The 20968-nt window shown below is 34.2% G+C and overlaps 3 protein-coding genes across 4 annotated transcripts; 1 reads left to right on the forward strand and 2 right to left on the reverse strand.

Moving 5' to 3' along the window:
* Positions 1–4660: 4660 nt before the first annotated feature.
* Positions 4661–5709, reverse strand: LOC111992120 (putative glycine-rich cell wall structural protein 1). Its single transcript, XM_024023937.2, has one exon. The coding sequence runs from the start codon at positions 5547–5549 to the stop codon at positions 4917–4919; it is 633 nt and encodes a 210-aa protein (XP_023879705.2). The 5' UTR covers positions 5550–5709; the 3' UTR covers positions 4661–4916.
* A 3149-nt stretch (positions 5710–8858) lies between these two features.
* LOC111992076 (uncharacterized) lies at positions 8859–10460 on the forward strand. Its single transcript, XM_024023873.2, has 3 exons — positions 8859–9037; positions 9639–9806; positions 9926–10460. The coding sequence occupies exons 1-3, from the start codon at positions 8859–8861 to the stop codon at positions 10458–10460; spliced, it is 882 nt and encodes a 293-aa protein (XP_023879641.2).
* A 562-nt stretch (positions 10461–11022) lies between these two features.
* LOC111992085 (protein BTR1) lies at positions 11023–20691 on the reverse strand. 2 transcript variants are annotated; one of them, XM_024023883.2, is made up of 8 exons: positions 20254–20691; positions 18743–18981; positions 18511–18617; positions 16059–16252; positions 13391–13515; positions 11824–11919; positions 11687–11748; positions 11023–11577 (listed from the first exon to the last, which is right to left on the reverse strand). In XM_024023883.2, exons 1-8 carry the CDS (start codon positions 20336–20338, stop codon positions 11481–11483), a joined length of 1005 nt encoding a protein of 334 aa, XP_023879651.1. In that variant the 5' UTR covers positions 20339–20691; the 3' UTR covers positions 11023–11480. The 2 variants fall into 2 exon arrangements, with proteins under 2 accessions (XP_023879651.1, XP_023879652.1); XM_024023884.2 differs by having other exon boundaries at positions 13391–13452; positions 20254–20690.
* Positions 20692–20968: the final 277 nt, after the last annotated feature.

Genomic DNA, 20968 nt, shown 5'->3' on the forward strand with positions numbered 1-20968 from the left:
TTAAAAAAATTAAAAAAAAAAACTTCACAATAAAAAAAAATGGACAATTTACATTTTATATCTAATAATATCTTTACAAAAAATTTTAAAGAGTTAACAAAATATAAAAATAACTATCAACAGTATTTCAATTATATATATATAAATTATATTATGCATCTTATTGTATATATTTTAAGTGTATCCATATATATGCATAAGATTACAAGTTAGTTTACTAATTAAGGAACTCTATCTTATCTTATCTTTAATCATTACTTTTAATTCGTGTCCCCCAACCCAATTCTCGATTGGATATGAATCATGTAACGGTGTAACCTATGAAATCACTTTGAAAACTTTGTTAACAAATTCTATCAAGCATAATAACAATCAGCTAATCAGATCATCCCACTTAGCTAAAAGAAGAAAATAAATAATCACGCATTATAAATTTTGCTAACGAAATTCGGTTCATATATACGTTCATAGCAAAGTCAAAATTGTCGATAGCTAGCCCATGTTCTTTGGCTAAGATCGTACATAATGGCTATATTGCTATGATTGAAGGCAAAGTGCAATCAAGCTAGCTTTGCAAATATATATGACCACACAAGAAAAAGAATATAGTAAAGTATGAATGCCATTGCCAAATGTCATTCAAAGCTTAAATTTGAAGAAAAGAAAAAGGGTACGTAGCACTCACCCCACTAAGGTATGGGAGATCTGGTCCATCTGGACAGCAAGACTTCGAAGATGGTGAGTTTTAGTGGGAATTTTTTTGTGGCCTGAGATTTTGAGGTTTTCTAGGAGTACGTATAATGTCATAATGGGTAGCACCATTGGACTGGACACGCGTAGGACTAGTAGGTACAACACATTTCTTGCTTTATATACTTTATATTATAAATGGGTGTCTGTATTTTTATGATTAATAATTTTTTTTTGGAACAATGCTGAGGAATGTATAGTGTGAAATGTAATATACACTCATCGAATTCAGATAATGTGGAAGTGGTTCAAATGGTCAATCGAAAAAGAAAGAAAATGTTGGTTCGACATCATGACGCGCATGGCTGCATATTCACTCGTCAAATACCAAGTCAGGATTGTGATAAAGTCACTTGTACTCTTTTTTTAGTTCGTTAATTAGTACGTAGTAGTCCTTTAGGGTTTGCCTCAGTGCACTGCTAATAGATGTTTTCACGAATACAAGGAATTGCCATGACTGTAACCCCACAAGGCATCTATGATCTGATCTCAGTCTCATTCCGTTGCCATTTTTATAAGGACATGATATTAGTGCAAAACAAAAACACCCTAAAACAGCATTTGTAGTTTGATACGGCCGATTGTGACTTGGTATTTGTGAGAGAATAAATGAGTATATCCTATAACCTATTAGCTTGTGCAATTGCTCTAGAAGATGACATGCATGGCTGAATTCACTTGTTAAGTACCAAGTTAGAATTGTGATTAGCCACTTCTACTCTTGTTTAGTCATTAATTAGTCCGTAGTACTCCTTAGAATTTGTTTTAGTAGGGGTGTGAGGGGCAAGGGCCGAGGTTTAAGTCTCCAGAAGAGAGATTCATACATATATACACTTAGATTAAACTAGAGTAAAATTTTTATCTTGTATATAAAAACAAAATTTTTTTAAAAAAAAATTGTTTTAGTGCACTACTTGTTAATGCAAGCAAGAACGATACGAAAATTAATTCTTTATTCCTAGAAAATACAAGCAATTTCCCTATCCATAGGCATTTATGATATGATCTCATACAATCTTGTTGTCATCTAATTTAGAAGGAGATGGTAATAGTGTAATACAAAAACATCGTAAAATAGCATTTGTAGTTTGATTCAACCTATTGTAACTTGGTAATAGAATTAATGAGTATATCCTATTAGCTTGTACAATTCCTCTAGAAGACGACTAATGACCTTTAGGTCAATAAGCACTTTTGATATTTTTAATTGAGACATTCAGAATATAAATCCCGTCCCTATTTATGATGTATCAAAAAATTCCTCTTGCATGTGATTTGTATTTACGGCTCAATCACTCTATGTTAGACTTTTATACATACATACATATATATATATATATATATGCTCAAGAAGATAATTGTTTATATATTATTACTTAATTTGTCACCCTAACAATCCAAGTGGATGAAAAAAATAGGTAACCACTTCCCTCTTTCCTTTTTTTTTTAACAAAGAAAAATCTTAAATCTATTATTAATTTTACTACAAAAAAAATTATAAATTACATGATAATTTATGTGATTGTTATCACATCAACAAAATAATAAGTAAATTTTTATATTACTCAAGTGGTTTGTAAGATGCTAAAGGTAGTACAATTTCCACTACAAGTACTTATAAACTAACATGACAAGGACAAGTAATGATGTGACTATTAACAATTTAGCTACATGAATTTTATAAATTAATATATTAACTACTAAACACAAAACAATAAATAAATAAGAAAAACGCTTATCATATTGTTAATGTGGTATTAATCACATTTATTATCACATTAATTTATAAATCTTTTGTTGTAAAATTAGTAATATTTTTAATATTTTTTAAAGTTGACATGTTAATTTATAAAACTAATATAATAAAATTTATAGTACCCCGTAAGTCCTAACATCACTTTTGTGGTTTTGTATTTAAAATGTGGCTGGTCAATTTTAATAAAAAATTTTACTCCCCAAATTCCCTAATTATTCACAATTTACTCATTAAAAAATTGTAGTCCCTCATCAGTACGTCATTGATGAATTATGCACTCATTTCCAAGTTTGAACTGACCAACAAAGTGCTATTACATCACATTGTCCCAACAACAAATCATACTTCTAGCTAGGATACATCCAAATCCAATTCAAAAGTGGGAGAAGACTTTAATCTTTAGGCAGAATTGCATGAAGACAGACAAGTAGAAGACAGTTCACCACATTATCATGCACAATGTATAGCACCACCGCTACCATCACCACCAACACCACTAATCAAATCCCACAGACACGTTCCTAATTATCATTATCTAATGTACCAAGTGAAAAAAAAAAAAAGAAAAAAAAAAAGAAAAAAAAAAAGAAAAAAAGATACTAGAATGTCAAACAAGCATGGAATTTCTCTCTTTCATTCAAGACGTATATTTGAGAGTATCATTTTTAACATTGAGGACAATGTTTGTTTAGGTTTGGGGCGATGTACATAGATTTCTATCTTTCTTTTTGTTTGTTTAGTTGTCCTAAAAAGAAAAAAAAAAAAAAAAATCTTTTGCCTAGCTTGAGGTTTATGTTTTGAGTTCGTTATACTACTCTTGCTTAAAGAATTTCAATGCTTTCATGCTCAATTCATTGCACATGTACGTAGCCACTCAAACATAACTTGTTGTTGAAGGATAAAAGTGATTAGAAAATCTTGAAGATAACAATGTGGAGACTGTAACCCTTGTGAGTTTTGAGCCAATCATTATTTTTGGAGGGTTATTTATTTTTTCTAATCTTAAAGTTCATTTGGAAGTGTGTAACATATTTCCATTGTTGTAATCTCATTGTTCTTTCTTTTGGCCAAGAAAAAAAAATCTGATTTATGCCACACTTGAATCTTTTGAAATCATTGATGTTTAATGAACTATACTAGTTTTTGAGAGATGAGACTAAGCCATTTTGTCTACTTTGAGTCATATATGTGTTTTTCTTTCTGGATAAATTATCGCTAGTCACCCCCATTGAGCCTTTTAATTAGCATTTCTTTCTTAAAGCCCTTATCCATAGTGTTTCAAGATGGAATTTGATCAGTTTGTTTTAATGTGGTGGTTTGTGTGAGAATTCAAAGAAGAAGAAGCAAAAAAAAGAAAAAAAAAAAAGGGAAAAGTGTCAAAAATAAAAAAATAAAAAGGGTTCTCATTAAATTTTGAGAAGTGAAATGTAAGGAAGGAATACTGCTTTGAAGAAGAAGAAGAGGTGAAAAAAAATGTTGAACAAAAATTCCAAAAAGAATTGACATTCCGACAAATCTTGAAACACTTCTTATTATTTTACCTTTACCCCTTTTTATTTCATTCCCTTTACTTTTACCCTACATTATGTCCTAATAAAATCTTTATTTGATTTTGAAGATTGTGTAGTTCAGATATTGATATGACTAAATAAAAAGTGTGGTATAAATTCTTTTTGGCATCCTTTCATGAGACTACTTGTTCTTTCTTGGTTAAGCGTTTTTAATGTAATTTATGAGTGAGGTATTTGACTTTGTTTATATTATTCTGCTCACATATATTGTTGAGTGTTACACCTCATTTCAGAGTAATTTCATTTGTTGAGTAATAACATTAGAAAGATTTGAGTTAAAACATACTTTCAAATAGAGTTTCGAATCAAGTTTTTTTTTAAACTAAGAGTATGGCACCGCCAATGTTGAGCACTAATTGGGATTTGTGGTGTTAAAAATATCTATTTAGCTTTGTGGTGCTAATTCCTAAGCTTCTCTCTCTCTCTCTCTCTCTCTCTCTCTCTCTCATACCTCTAGTATGTCAAGAGAGTGATTTAACTTTAATATTTGTAGGCCGTCCTGCTGTTGTGCATGCATGATAGCACTACAATTCATCAATTGCTTTAAAAAAAAAAAATCTGAAATTAAATCATCATACTCAAGTTAACAACAACAACAAAGTAACTTTTATTTATATATATATGAGTAATAACACAACAAAGTAACTTCTATTTTATATATATGAGTAATAATAATGTAGTGAGGCTACTAGTAACAACGCTTAATAATATAGTGCGAATTCGCAGACATGCACCTACGTATGCAACTTCCACCAACACAGATTCATGGATAAGGTAATATGGTGATGAGGCTGCTGCAAATTTTATTTTTAAAATTACAAAAGCCAAAAGCCAAACCATCAAATGCTACTAAAACAAATAAGCTTTTTATGTTCATGGGAAATCATAACCACCCCCCTCCCATATCCTTCTCCATAGCCTGAGCCGTAGCCAGAGCCAGAGCCAGCGCCGGAACCACCGCCGCCACCTCCACCTCCACCACTACCTCCGCCACCACCTCCACCCCTACCACCTCCACTTCCATATCCCCCACCACTTCCATATCCCGAGCCATAACCAGAGCCACTTCCACCTCCTTTCCCTCCACCTCCACCACCACCGCTACCGCCACCTCCTCCACCACCTGCTCCACCTCCGTTCCCTCCACCAGACCCATATCCGGACCCATAACCAGAGCCACCTCCAGACCCATATCCAGACCCAGAAGCACCTCCACCACCTCCTCCTCCTCCTCCCTTACCACCACCTCCTCCTCCTCCTGTTGCACCATATCCAGAACCACCACCAGACCCGAACCCCGAACCATACCCGGAACCATACCCAAGGCCTGAACCACCACCTCCACCACCACCACTGCCACCACCTCCTCCTCCTCCACCACCTTTACCTGATAATGATCTAGCTGCAAAGGCCAGGTCCACAAAGAGTAAAACCAAGAATGCAGCACCAATCAGCAGCCTAGAGCTGGCCATTTCTTATCTTGCAATACTCAACGTGGGTTGATTGAGACTCAGTTATATAATTTTTTTTTCTTTCGAAAAGGGTGATTGAGATAGTGAACTGTGCGTGTATAAGCACTCACTTACTATATGAGAAATGAGAAGGCAATGCTTTGTGGGTGAAAAAGGCTAAGGCAGGTTCCTATATATAGTCATTCTAAAGGGTCACATATTCCATGCTTGTTTGACATTCTAGTANATGGATTTGTTGGATTTGCTGGGATATGAGAAGCCTTTATTTATTTACTATTTATTTATTTTATTAAAAAAAACGGATGAGATAATAATGGATAAAATAAGATTTGAACTATGTTTGACTATTTCATAAAATACTAATTCTAAAATATTGTAGAATATTGGAATTTTATCGTTGTAAATAGAAAAACATATTATTGTGGTCAAATTATTAATTGAAATAAATAGCTAACCCAATGTAAAAATGGAATGAAACATAAAAGAGTAAAATGAAAATTTTAAAATATAAAATGGTCAAAATGAAAACGACCACTAAATTTGAGACCCAAAGGAGTATTTTATGGCCTGTTTGGTGGAGGGGGGAGGAGGAGGAGTGGAGGGGAGTAGAGTAGAGTTGGCTAAAAATAAGTTAATTTTGTGCTAAATGTACTCTACTCTACTCTCCCTCTCTCTCCCTTAATCCAAACGGATCATTAGAGTTTAATTTTGTCCCAATGCAATGTTGTGAACCGGAAGAACTGGCTAGCCACAAGCCCACAATTATGGCATGCACTGTGTGGGGAGCCAAACTCTTTGGTTCCTATGCTCAGACAACCTTTTAATGAACCTATCATCATTCGTATAGTCTTATAGACTTGTAGTTTGGTGTTTTCTTGCACGAATGAGGGTTGAGATAGGAGTCCCGAGTTCGAGTGTGAAAGCATTGCATGAACTATACAACTTATGCATCATAAGTGTTTTAGAGCATCCACGTTGGTGGAGGTAAAAATTTGGCTATTTAGCACATAGAAAAGTCATTTTATTTACTTTATCTATTCACTTTATAATACACCAAATATCAATAGATCTATATTTTTAGTTATTTGATTAAAATAATACAAAGAACTTATTAGAATAATAATAAAAACATCCACCACAAACTTCAGGAACCAACCACAACCACCACCACTATCACTATGGCAACCATAGCCACGACAGCTCGGCCTATCCGCAAAACCACCACCACCACCACCACCACCATTGTGGCATAGCCCACAATAGAAAAAAAGAAAAAGAAAAAGAATCAACCAAGCAGCCCGTTCTACCCACACAACCACAACCACCACCACTACGGTAACCACAGCCTATAGAAAGAAAAAAAAAAATCAACAAAGCAGCTCGATCTACCCACACCCACCTGATCCTAGCCACCACGACGAAACCCACCCGACCCACCACCACGAAACACCCACACCCATTCGATCCTAGCCACCACCATAAACACACCCACAGCCACCCCCACGAACCAACGACAACGAACCCACCCACACTGACACAGACACCAAACCCAGTGATCCACCCATGAACCTACATTGACCCATGATGTATATTGATAATAGCTTAATTTGCATATTTATATAATTATTAGAAAGCATTATTATACTTATTTTGAGTTTTTTTTTTTTTTTTTTTTTTTTGAGAATCTACTTATTTTGAGTTAATTCATGCATTTTATATTTGATTTTGGAATAATGCTAAATAATCAATTTTGTGCTTAATTGAATCTTATTGCGTGAATTTTTCTTTTGTAGGAGAATAAAATTAAATAAGTGAATTTGTGCAAAGAAAAAAACTAATGGACTTTACTTTTACAAGGGCCATGATGAAGTTAAAGAAGGCAAACCCAATTAAATTTAAGTCCAATTGGAGTAAGGAATTAAGGATATTTGCACCAAATCCAAGTCCAATTCGGATTAGGATTCCAGCTTGCATATTAGTTAGTATTTTTAGCATAACTTTTGGCTCAGATATCCAATCGATATGATTTAAATTGGGCTGGAAAGTTAACTTAAAGGGCTACAACTTTGTAGTTTACCAAAAGTCCTAATTCTGAAGTTAAATGGGCCAAAATTGTTGGTTAAATGAAGCCTAAAAATTTGGGATTTTCTCCAAATGGGAATTCAACTTATAATAGGATTCCTTGACCTATTTAAAGGCACTTTAGGGCAAAATTCAGGGAGGCTAGTGTTAGGGCTGAGGGCTAAATGTATAGAGAGTTATGGCTACCTCTTTGGTTTTCTTCCATGACAGTTAGTTTTATTTTATTTGTTTAGTTTAATATTTAGTATTTTATTTTTGTGTAGCTAAATTTATAATTAGGGCTGAGGATGAAACCTTGTTAAGGATTATCAATATTCTTTATGTGATTTGATTTTTCCCACAATAGTTGTTCTTTAATGATTTAAATTGTTATTGCTTCATATTGATTGACTAAGATGTGATTCTAGATATGAGTTCAATCATGTTTTTCTCATGATTTAGGATTTATTTTAATTAATTGAATGCTTGGTTTATTAGTTCTTGATTATAAAATTGGATATCGCTTGTGATTTGTTTGTCAATGGATACAATTTATGATTTGATTTTTAGAATTGGATATATCTTGTGATTTGTTTAGCTACGGATACAATTGATGATTTGATTTTATACTTAAGAAGCGAAGAAGAACATGCTTTAGATAATTAAATAGAAATTTTAATGATAATATTTTCCATGGTAGCAAGATTGATTTTTAGATTATCATGTAGTGGTTGAGAAAAATTAATGATTATAAATATATGCTGATATGAATTAACAAGGTGGATTCCAAAATCTTAATTCAGTTTTCTTGATTGTTTACATCTTTTTTTGCTTTATCTCTTTTGCTTAATTTAACTATTTGCTTAATTTTATTATTTGCTTAGTTTATTTAATATTAGAAAAACCAATTTTTATTAAACTAGATTAGGATTAATTTGGTTAAGGTTTAATTAATTTTCCTACATTCATTCAAGTTCTTGTGGATTTGACCTAGTTCTTGTTAAACTATATTTTAGTACGGTTCGTACACTTACGAGTACTTTAAAATTTCACAAGAAGTTTTTGGTGCCGTTACCGGGGACTTGGTTAGGAAAATAAATTAGGTCTTAATTGAATTTTTCCTTCTACTAGTTGTAGTTAAAATTTATTTTTTTTAAATAAAAAATATTTATTTCTTTGTGCATGGTGTATTAGAATTTGGATACGTGATGAAGAAATTGTCTTGTTAGTTTTGATTATTCATCCACAATGGGAGAAACAGGAGATAATTCAAAAACTCTTAGGGAGTTGTTCTCACCCATAACCACCAACCCTCCATCTTACATAGTATTACTTGCAACCACTGCTACACATTTTGAGTTGAAGCCACAGATAATCCACCTCTTCCTATTTTTCATGGATTGGATAGAGAAGACACTTACATGCAAGTAAAGGATTTTCTTGAGATTTGTGCTACTTGTAAGTTCCAGAATTTCACTGATGACTCTGTTCGCTTGTGTTTATTCCCTTTTTCCTTGAAGGATAAGGCAAAAGTATGGCTTAATTCTTTGTCACCTGAATCTATCACTTCATGGGAACTGTTGGTCACAAAATTCCTCTCTAATTTTTCCCAATGGCCAAGACCAATGCTTTGAGGAGAGAAATTGCAGATTTTTATTAGGATGAACAAGAGAAATTTTATGAGAGTTGGGAGAAATTTAAGGACTTGATCTTAAAGTGTCTCCATCATGGTTTTGAAACATGGAGAATAGTTCAATATTTTTATAATGGTTTAACTCAGACAAATTGTAACATGATTGAGTCCATGAATGGTGGTGGATTTTTGAGACTTGTAGATGATCCCATTTGAATACTCAGGCTATTTCAAAGTTAGAAAATCAAGTTGGCCAGTTAGCAACCCAAGTTGGAGAGAGGGAAAAAGGAAAGTTTCCTAGTAAACCTTACCTAACCCAAAAGGGCAATATGCAATTAATGGTTCTTCTAGTTCTACTCATGCACATGAATCTGTTTAGTTTATTACTACCTTAGGTATGGTAAGCAAGTTGATAATCAAGTGAAAATGCCAGAAGTGGAGGATAATGAAAATACTGTGTTAGAGGAAAAAGGGGTTCACAGTTCACAGGATGATCATAAAGAAAAGAAGGGCAACTCAACCTCAATTCCAATTCAGGATCTTAGTTCTCCCCTTGATAGGAGGTTTGTTCCTAAAACTCCATTCCCTTAAAGTTTAATCAATCCTTAGAAAAGTGCACAAGTTGGAGATATTTTAGAGGTTTTTAAGCAAGTTCAGCAAGTTCCATTCCATTCCCTTAAAGCTCCATTCCATTTCTTGATGCAGTTCAGCAAGTTCCTGCTTATGCTAAGTTTCTAAAAGATCTCGTGACAATAAAGAGAAAGAAAAATGTCCTTAAAAATGCATTTTTGATAGAGCAAGTCAGTTCAATCATTCAGAATAAATATCCAGTGAAATGTAAGGACCTTGGATCTCCTACAATTTCATGCAAGATTGAGGATCGTCTCATTGAGCGAGTTTTGTTAGATTTGGGGGCAAGTGTGAACCTAATGCCATATTTAGTTTATTTACAGCTACATTTGGGGGAGCTAAAACCCAAAACCATGACACTTCAATTAGCTGATAGGTCTGTGAAAATCCCTAAAGGTATTGTTGAGGATGTGCTGATTAAGGTGGATGCATTCTACTTTCTTGTTGATTTTGTTGTGTTAGACACTGAGCCTGCTTTAAATGCCAGTACACAAATCCATGTCGTTTTGGGTTACCCTTTCTTAGCCACATCCAATGCTTTGATCAATTGTTGGAGTGGTGTGATGAAGATTTCTTTTGGAATATGACTATTGAGCTTAATATCTTTTTACATAAGTAAGCAAGTACTAGACAATGAGGATATATATGAGGTTAACATGATTGGGAGCCTAGTCCATGATAATTTCATACAATCAAGTTGTGAGGATCCCCTAAAGGCTTGCTTAGCCCTTTTTATTGTGTTTAAATAAAGTAAAATAAAAAACCAAGTCCATATATGGACTGAGGGAGAGAGATACATTTATTCATAATCGAATTATATTTGTTTAAATGACACTTAACGGTCTAATTACTAATAGAAATGTACAACAAGCCTAATATGAAAGCAAAATCAAACCTAAATAGTCAAAATGAAAATTTTCAAACTTTTTTTTTTTTTTTGATTGGAGAATGAAAATTTTGAGACTCAAAATGGCCTAAAAAAATTCATAACAAAACAAACAAACAAACCAACCCAAACTTTGACTACCAAGGCGTGCTTGAGTCAAAAAATAAGGTGAACCATGTGAGTACAAACTTACAAACAGTCTCACATATCCAGCTTCCTAGACCGTCCATATCAAATCTATGGCTGAGAAGAAACCCGCAAAATTATGACACAAAATTTGAATTTATTCAAATAGTACATAACTATCCTGAGTTGCAGCAGAAATGCTCCATTAGAAAAAATCTTCAAATGTTAAAACTCAATATCCAATGAAGATACAGGACAGACATAATACCTGATAATTTAGATATTACAACTGTGAACAGAGTAATAAATAAAGCTAATAATTCTACATGGTCAATCAACAATGGCTTTTTCCAACATTTTCTTTGGGAAAAATAATCTATAATCTCATACAAATCCCTATTACAATAATCTCTCTCAACAAAAAGGAAATTTCCGCTCTTGCCCCTACCAAAGTACGCAGATCTCTCCCAACTTATATCATCATGTGAGAACGAATGTGGATGCATTTTTAAAAAATGACCATGTCTATAAGGAAATTGCAGCTAGCTTCACCAAAATATTCTTAACGAGAAATTTGAATGGAAACATTTGAAAACTAATCCATCACCCTCTCAGAAGCATAGGCCACTTTCTGCATTATCATGGACTCAGCGGCACGGATTGCTCTTTGTGACCCCGTGATTGTAACTTTCCTGCAGAACAAGGTACAAAACAACAAGATGTTAAAATATTTATTGCCGAAGAATGCATACTATAGGCAAGCAAATTGATGAATGATGACATTGGCAATTCCTTTTTTACCTATCAGATGTTCCAGACATAAAATCACCTCTATCCGATATCTTTATTCTAGCCCCACTAACCTGCAAAATCAAAGTGGTCAAATTAGTGCATATGCAATATTATGGGTGAAATGACACTGTTTGCTAGTTATATACCTGACTGATTTCCATTATAGTTCTTCCACCACGGCCAACAACCAACCCGATATGACCATCTGCAACGCCAATGGTCATTGAGTTACTTCGATCCTCCTGGAAATTATCAGAAGCCTTTCTGTAAATCATGATACGTAAACATACACGGCGCACATGCATCCCGACTTGAAAAATCTCAAAACAATACCAAAATATTATTTAATGAAATAAAAAGGACAGACACGAATGTGCTCACTAAGATAATGCTTGTACAGTGACAGACCAGATTGGTCGGAAACACAATCAATTTGATATGGATCCTTTTGTTATCAACACTAGGGTTCACCAGAAATGATGATAGATTTGTTTTACATAGGGTTTATTTTTTTGATAAGTGATAGGTTTGTTCTAAATGGTCCCATCAAAGAACATGCATCCCACCCTGCTGGTTCTCAATTTAGTAGAAAAGCATACTTTCTTTTGATCGCAAAGCATAGTTTCTATCAGTGAAAAGCAGAGATAGAAAGAGAAAACAATCTGTCATCTTAAACTTGCAAAGCATAGTTTCTTTTTATCACATATTAAAATCTTAATGTGGTAGAAAGCAGAGATAGAAAGAGAAACATTAAAAGATCAAGCCCATGAGTTGCTCTAGTGTGCATCAAGCTATTAAAGTCTGAATCAGGTACACAGCAACAATTATGTAATTATATAGTTATTCAATTATATTCTTAAAACCATATAAGATTCTAATTTAATATATTTGCTTTGTCTATGAACAAAGCAGTGGAAAATATCTAGAACAAACCACTTCAAATTTCAGTTCCAGTAAGAATGGTCTAGGAGAAGGATATGAAATACAGGTGAAGTTTTCTAAATTCGTTCTTTTTTCTGGGAGACATAATAATATCCAAATCAATTTATTAAAAACCAAGTATAAAAAACTTTCAAATCATTCAAGCTAAATGTTTAGCAACAGAAACTTTGTTTTTATTTTTATAATGTTTAGCAACAGAAAGATGTCCATACGACTTCTTGAAATGCAGATTGAAAGCAATTGCCCTCAGCTTTACGTAGATTAATATAGGGAGAGGAACTATCGAACATTTAACCATGTTGAGGATTCCACTCTTGAGCTTAAATAAATATTTTTGAAATATTAGTTGACTGAATTTTGGTTTGTGAAGTTGTCCATGTCCCTTCTTTTCCAAAAGTTTTTGGATATGAATTTTCGTTTGTAATATTTATTTGCCCCTCTTGTGCTCTTCCAGTATTTATAATTCTTTAATAAAACCGCTTATTAATTTTTAATGTATATATATATATATATATATATTCAAGGTTATAATTTAAATATATAAAAAGGTCAAATAATCTGGAAAACATGATACATAAAACAGTCTTTTATTGAGGTCACTGAAGATTGGAACATCAGTGCCCATGCATGCAAAATTGGAGTATACTAATGAGAGTTGATAAAGCCTCCCTAGGTAAATGATATATTCATCAAAGATGAGCAGGAATGTAATAAGTGTAATTAACATCAAGAAACATCAATGAAACTAAAGTATTATGGAATATAACAAACCTTGTTGTTCTGAAACTTCCCTCCAGCTCCATTTGGTCCATAGTTCATTGAGTTATGGGCTACTGTTGCAACAGAAGGAAGCACATGTGTATATGGCATACCATGAAAACCGGAGAAGTAAACACCTAAAATTCAAGTTCAAGAGAACTTACTAGATATCAAACTTTACTAGAATAACTCCATGCGCACATTATAAGCAACCATAAAACCATGCTATAAACCCTTTTTTCAAGGATAGGTTGAACCTTTGTTACAAACTATAATGGTCTACCCATCTTTTATATTTTTAAAGGCCATCTAGAATCAGTTTTAAAACATAGAACATTAAAATGTCTAGTACAAGACTTTTCATGAGCCTTGTGGATTGACTCAACTCAATATTATCTGTGCTTAAATGCTAATGAACTACTAAGTTCATATCACCTAGTTCTATGGGGATTTTTTTCCCTCAAGAGGAGTCCACAATACTTGAGCAATTATTTAAACAATAATACCTACAGGAAATTTAAGCAACAGATTCACTCAACAGACTATTTAAAATCAGTTAGTCGGTGAACAGGAAGTTAAACAGCAACAACCGCTGCCAAGCTTTAGCCCCAAAACTTTGGGGTTGGTTATGGAATCTCAACATATTAATCAAGGTTGACCACATTTATTTTTTAAAGCCATTCTATCCTATCTAAAACCATACTTTCTGTCACCTCCTTAATTGACATGTCTTTTTTTACTACTTCTATTAATGTTATTTTAAGTCATCCTTTACAATTTTTTATTCCCTTGACTTAAATTAATTCACTCTTCCTCACCGGTGCATTAATTGCTCTCCTCCACACATTGGCCAAATCATCTAAACCTGCTCTCTCCCTAGTTTTTTCATCAATAGAGTTACCCTCCCATGATATTTTGAAGAGCATACTAGACTCAAGGGCATTCTAGACCAAACCAACCTTGCCAGCAAGCTAGTAACTCAATAAAATGTTCACTTATTTGGAGAACTAAAGTACTAAACCATTCATCAGATCCTCTTCATTAATTACAATTTACACATCAACTTTCATCATCTTGTAACATTGGTATAGGAGTCAACTACTTTGTTGAAGATTTCAGATCTGAACAATGTTAGTGAAATTTTGAGAGAGGAGGGGGGGAGATCAACACAAGGATCTATGTGGTTTAGCAGTGTGCCTACATCCATGGGAGCAAGCGACTGAGTTTCCTCCATATAAAAAAATAACAGTTTACAGTGCATTTATATTACCCCAAGAAACCCTAACCTTGTACATTGAGTTTCCCAATATATCCATACCACACCCCTGCATCCCCTAAACCATTATTCAGCCCAGGCATAACAAACTTAAATAAAGCCACATTGGGCCTAATTGGCTCTGCTCCGCAGCTATGCTCATGAGACCCTGTATTCTAAACTAGAAACCATTTTATTTTCTCATTTAGAATATGAGCCATTATCTCTAACATACTTGAAATTCATTTCCTACAAAAATGGTTAACATTACCTATCATGATGATTGTGGCTTTTGCTCTTGCCATTGGATAACTCGTATTTTTTGTGATTTCTTCCTATAAACAGCTAAGAGATTTTTCAGTTCTTATTTTTCCAAATCCATGTTCTTAGGGAACATTCTAATTTCTTAACATCAAATAGGTCACTAAGCTCCTCAGCCCAATTAATAGGAGTAGTGATAATGGTGCTGGAGATGATGTATATCAAGAAATAGTGAGGGCGATTACTCTGCTTGTCAACCTCATCAGATGCAATATTCTGTTGCCTTCCGATATTATATCCAATTTTTCTCTCTAAAGGCTCAATGGGAGGTAAGGTTAATTTCCAATATTCTAATAATTCCAACTTTAATATGTTCTATTAGTAGTTAAACACATCATTCCTAATAGTCACCTGATGTTTATAAACAAAAAAAAAAAATGTTGTCATCACTCAGCTGGAAGTTGCTTCCCACTGAATTGTGATGCTGTGACTGAAATTGCATTTCACCCCTCCTCACTACCACCACTAAACATGATTATTTCCTCTCCAGCGAAATTTGTGTCATTTTCAAAGGCTGCACACAGAGGCTATTTCCCAAAAGTCGTCAAAGGAGAAGAGACGAGAATTCGCCCCGGGGGGGGGGTGGTTGGTGACTAGGGAGAGAAGGCTAAAGACAAAGAGCATTGACCATTGGGTTGGCTCGAACTGTTTAAAACCAGCCTGCTTCCCAATTCTACCAGTCAAACCGCCAGTTTCCGGTTTTAAATGATAAATCTCCAGTTTTTTATTTTAACCAGACCAGAAAATTGATCGATTCACAGTCAAACCGGCCGGTCCAGTCAGGTCCATTTTTTAAACCTTGCACATATCTATAGCATGCTACATATCTAATAGATTTTCACTGCAAAACTCTAAACAAGAGCCAAATATGCATTAACCAAACTGTAAACTCACACTTCACAGGAGCTAATTTAGCTAAAACGCATACAAAAATACAGAATAGGGCACCATTTAGAACTCAAGAGCATTACTCAATCCATAAGACCCAAGAAGATTAAAAAACAAAAACAAAAACATGAAAAGCACTAGTAGCATATGAAAACTATGAGCTGCTGAGTGAAAATACAAAATCATTAATTGATAAGCTGATAAAAGAAGGCACACCTGGATATGAAAACGGAGCATTCATAGACTGGGAGTAATGAGGGTCTTCAGCTAGCTTACAAAGAATTAAATCAATAGCCCGCATCTGTTCATCTAGAGTTCCTGTAACTGTCACCAGCCTATCATTCAACCCATAATAGTTATTATCCTGAGGAGATATCTTAATGCCAGCTTGTGATTCTTCAATAAAGGACCTGCTCAATTGAAAAACTAGATATCAGCAATAGCCACTTTTTTAGGCAAATATGTAAACAGAAACCTGCAATACAAAATCAAGAAGTACTTGAACTTGCAATTAACAAAGTTGAGAAATCGTGGTTACAAGGTTTAAATTATAAAAAAGATGGTGGTCTAGATTGTTGCACATTCTCAATAAATAGCACCATAATGAAATTGGAAACTGCCTGCCTCCCTGCCGTCTAAGCACAAATCCCCTTGTCTTTGTACCACATTAATCATTTATTAAGTCAGTTTACAAAGACAGTCCATCAGTCTGAATCATAAAGACCTAGAAACATTCAAAAAAATCTCCCTGCACAAATACACCAAAATTTTGGAAAGAGAGGTTCCCAAACATCCTCAAGATTTCTGCCAGGAATAATGAAATATTTTGCATCTATCCAGTCAATATATGTCAATGCTTTTCTGCGGTTGAGCAACTACTGAAAAGTAAAGATTACCAGAGCAATAATAAAATATACATTTAGCAAATACAAATGTGGTAGATTAATACTCAAAGATTGAGGACGTCAAAAATACTCCCTCTCTACAATTAATCTTCTAGGTGACTCAATATCCAACTTATAAAGGGCGGGATTTACCTCTAACTTGAAATTTTGAGCACCTGTTCTTTACCTAAGGTATTCCAAGTCCAACTTGAGTGTTCACTTACAGGAATCATCAATTATGTAATTCAAGACTTCCCAACCCCAACCTCTCTTCACCCTACCAGGGAGAAAAAAGGTAATTAGAGACAAAGTCTAAATGTCAATTAGCATTGTGCGCTTCTTAATTCTTATCACTTTTTTGGGGAATTTAATGACTATATACCACAGAACGTAACAATAGCTATTCAAGATCCTTAGCATAGTAATTTTAATGAAGCCCATCAACACCATGCTTAGGAGGTTAAAAAGGAATTTAATGGAATGGATAGAATAGAAAGGAATAAAATTTAATCTCTCTCTTGTATGGATGTTTGAAAGGAAATGAATTATAGAATTTTATTTTTTTTATCAGAAAAAGAAAGAAAGTATCCAAATTTTGGAATAATTAAAAAATGGGCTTAAGAGGGAAAGGATTGGAGCAGGGTTCCATTTCATTCCCTCCTATTAAACTCCCCAATGAGAGAATGAAAAGAATATTCTTTTAAAAAAAAAAAATCCTTTTCATTCCATTTCCCCTGCTCTAGTCTCCTAAACACAAGTCCAATTTCATGTAAGACCTAATCACTATAAAACATTTAAAATGGCATATTTTGTTAGTTGCATGAGAAGTAGAGTGGAAAGGATGGATTTCCTTATTCTTCCCCTTGCCTGTTAAACACTAAGTAAACTCACCTTATAATACCACCACCACCCTCCCACCCCCACACCCCCCCCCCAAAAAAAAATCCAATTCATGTAAGATTTATTCACCATGAAACACTTAACCTTGGACAAATTTTCTTTGGTGGCATAAGAAATGGACTTAAAATAATTTGTTTCCTGAGCAAAACACAGGCTGTACCTCACCACAAGCTTCAACGTTGTCATTTTGCGAATACATATAGTATCTCCTTGCCAATGAGCTCCAACTTAACTAGCACCTAAAGCCTTCTAAACGCTAGATGGAGGGTGAGGTCATGGGTTTAAGACCCACTAGGTGCATAACTTACCTATCAAAAAAATTATCTCCTCTAGCCTATATAACCCTCAAAGTTTGCTCTCAATTCTGAAACCCAACTATATGTGTGCGGGATTGCCTCATCACAAGCAAGTTCATTATCAACCTTAATTGCACTTCACAGATTTGTAAGTGGCGTAGTTTAAGTGCTTTATGAAGCTGTAAAATCAATTTTTTTGAACATGTTGTACATGACAGCCATTTTCATGAAGAAAAATTTTATATCTTCACAATGAAAAGGAAATGATACAACTGCAGTGAACAAATTTAGAGATCCACTATCTCTGGGTAAACTAAAATTGTGTGAAACACATTTCAATATCATCCAAATTAAATTGGTAGTCAAAACTAATGCTATTAATCCTCAAAAACAGAGAACATGCAGATGAGTATTAAGAAGAAACTCTACAACCATTCTGACAAGGAAAAAGATATAAGAAACATTTCAATCACAACAGAGTTTTGATGTCATGGTCACAAGAAGAACTGCTCATTTATCAGTAAGTACTATGAGCACAGATCTAATCATGTTTTATGATTGAAAAATTAAAAGATACAGTTTTCTTACTTGATGGTGGAACCCGCCTTCCCAATTATGCCACCACATGAGCTATTTGGAACAATAAGTCTCACTTTTGTTCTTGGCTCAGCATCATCGCCTTCTTCAGCATGAATCTACCCAACCAAAAAAAAAAAAATGTAATTAGTATCAGATTTTTTTTTTTTTTGATCGGTAATTAGTATCGGATATATGTAGAACAATTTTTAAGAAATGGGACTGAAACAAACATCAAGATTACCTCACTCAGCAATTTGGCAAGAACCAGTTCAACAGCCTTGAGCGTTTCATTAATTGCTCCAGATATCATAATAATCCTATCAGTTGTCCCTGGAAAAAATTCTTGATTGCGTGACAACTGAATTCGTGCTCCAGATTGTGACTGAAAATCAGTGATTGTAGAGCCACCCTTTCCAATAACAGATCCAGCTGCAGCATTTGATACAAGAAACCTGATGTATGTGGGCTTTTCCATTGAATCTAGTAGAAAAAAGCACGAGAGAATCAAATCAATAAGCTGAAATAACAAAGTTGGTACAAATTTATAACTATTAGCAATTTAATATATATCATTAAGAGTTAATGTGTGTATGCATTTATGTGTTAGATCTTGTTTACATACAAGCAGAAATAACAAAGCTGGGACAAATTTAAATGGCCAGAGTGCCTTAATTAGCAAAAACAACCAAAAGATCACAAGCATATGGCAAATACTTATCTGTAAAATTTATGCAAATCATTGAATACAAAACTCAGCATAGAACCAATCATCTTACTCAAGGTAGCTCAAGGGCCATTTTATGCGTTGTTACTACAAATGGGGAATTTAGCAATGCTTCTTTTTTTTTTTTTTCTTTTTTTTCATAATTTTTTAGCTGTACTTCTTCTTGGGAGGAGATTAGAGAAAAGCGGCAAAATGTTACCCAGTGGAAGTTAATTTGGTTTGCAGGCCACATAAACAAGCTTGCTTCATAAGTTGGTTGACAAATAAAGACATAATTGCTACAAAAGAAAAGTTGGCAAAAAATGAGGATACAATGGAGACTTATTATATCAATTCTGTAAAAGTAAACTGGGGTCTCGCAATCACTTCTTTTTCGCATGTTCCTATACAAGAGGAATACGAAAATAAGTGTTAAGGACGTGCCTTTGTGTCGTAACTATTGGAAGCTGGGATTCTGAATCGCAGTGAGCTATAAGCCAAGAGTTTGTAGCTCAAATAGCACCTACGGAAACGTCCAGGGTTCAAATCCCCCCAACTCAACTATCAAATTAACGAGAGAAAAAAGTGTGCCATAAGCAAGATCTAAAAGCATTATTTGCAAGCTAGATTGGGCTGCAATTCTCTATCATATTTGAAGAGAAAAGTAATGAATGGAATGGTCAAAAGCGAAAAGCGATATTCCAAAAGCTATTGTAAATGATGTAAAGGTGTAAATCAAAATAGAGTTTCAAACAACACTTTCTCATCAGCCAAACAGGGCCTAACACACGGGATCTTACGTTTCCATCGTTTCCTCAGTAGCCTAGGGTTCAGGGTTAGGGTTTCAAATTTCAACGTAAAAAAGGTAAACACAAATTCAAAACCTAATATTATTTTTCAACACACTACCACACAAACACGAAATATATGAACAAAAACAATGGCACTGAATCTAAGTAACCAAAACGAATCTCAGCACCGAAAAATTTAAAAAATAATAATAATAAAATTTTATAGAGAGAGAGAAAGCAGATCGGATCAGGAGAGACCTGATGTCGGTGACTTAGGCGGCGGAGGAGATCTCTTCCGCGGTGCCTCCGGCGACGAAACGTAAGAAGACTCCGTCGACTCCATTGCTCTTTCTCCTCCTCCTCCTTCAGCTAAAGCAGCAAAATCCACACACACACACACACACACAGAGCAATACGCTGTAGCGTAAAAATTGGAATGAGGTTAGAGAGAGAGAAGAAGAAGAAGAAGAAGAAGATTTGAGGTTTAAGAAGAAAGATACGTGAGAAGAGAGATAGAGAGAGAGAGAGAGAGAGAGAGAGAGAAGTGTAGCGTGTGTTCTCGGCGAAATGTGGAGATTGGGTTCAAGGAGTTGTGAGAGGCTGAGCTGTGAGTTAGAGTCTCTGACTCTGCTACCTATCTATTAGACTATTAGGCTCTCTCTCTCTCTCTCTCTCTCTCTATTGTGGAACAGCTTCTCGTGCTTGTGTGGTGTTTTGTTTTTCAATTTTTTTAATGAGAATGAAAGCGTAAAAAAAAAAAATTTTGAACTTTTTTAAATCACGTAATTGAAAGCGAAAAAGGACCAATTTTAAATAAAATAAAGAACGTGCTGTCAAATAAAAGTAAATTATTTTTTAAATAAAAAAACAAATTGGAATTTTCTATAATTCAAAGTTGATCAAGGATGAGGAAACAGTATAATAGAAGGTGATGATTCACAAGATCGAAAGCCACGTTGTCATAAAATCAAAC

Source organism: Quercus suber, unplaced genomic scaffold, assembly GCF_002906115.3.
Source record: "Quercus suber isolate HL8 unplaced genomic scaffold, Cork oak 2.0 scaffold_18, whole genome shotgun sequence".
NCBI lineage: Eukaryota > Viridiplantae > Streptophyta > Magnoliopsida > Fagales > Fagaceae > Quercus > Quercus suber.

Coding starts and splice junctions, on each gene's coding strand:
- LOC111992085 (XM_024023883.2), bottom strand. CDS start 20,338: ATGGAGTCGACGGAGTCTTCTTACGTTTCGTCGCCGGAGGCACCGCGG. Junction 18,982..20,253: donor GCCTAAGTCACCGACATCAG/GTCTCTCCTGAT, acceptor TTTTTCTACTAG/ATTCAATGGAAAAGCCCACA. Junction 13,516..16,058: donor TGCTCCGTTTTCATATCCAG/GTGTGCCTTCTT, acceptor CTTGAATTTTAG/GTGTTTACTTCTCCGGTTTT.
- LOC111992120 (XM_024023937.2), bottom strand. CDS start 5,549: ATGGCCAGCTCTAGGCTGCTGATTGGTGCTGCATTCTTGGTTTTACTC.
- LOC111992076 (XM_024023873.2), top strand. CDS start 8,859: ATGGGAGAAACAGGAGATAATTCAAAAACTCTTAGGGAGTTGTTCTCA. Junction 9,038..9,638: donor GAGAAGACACTTACATGCAA/GTAAAGGATTTT, acceptor TTACTACCTTAG/GTATGGTAAGCAAGTTGATA. Junction 9,807..9,925: donor AGTTCTCCCCTTGATAGGAG/GTTTGTTCCTAA, acceptor ATTCCCTTAAAG/CTCCATTCCATTTCTTGATG.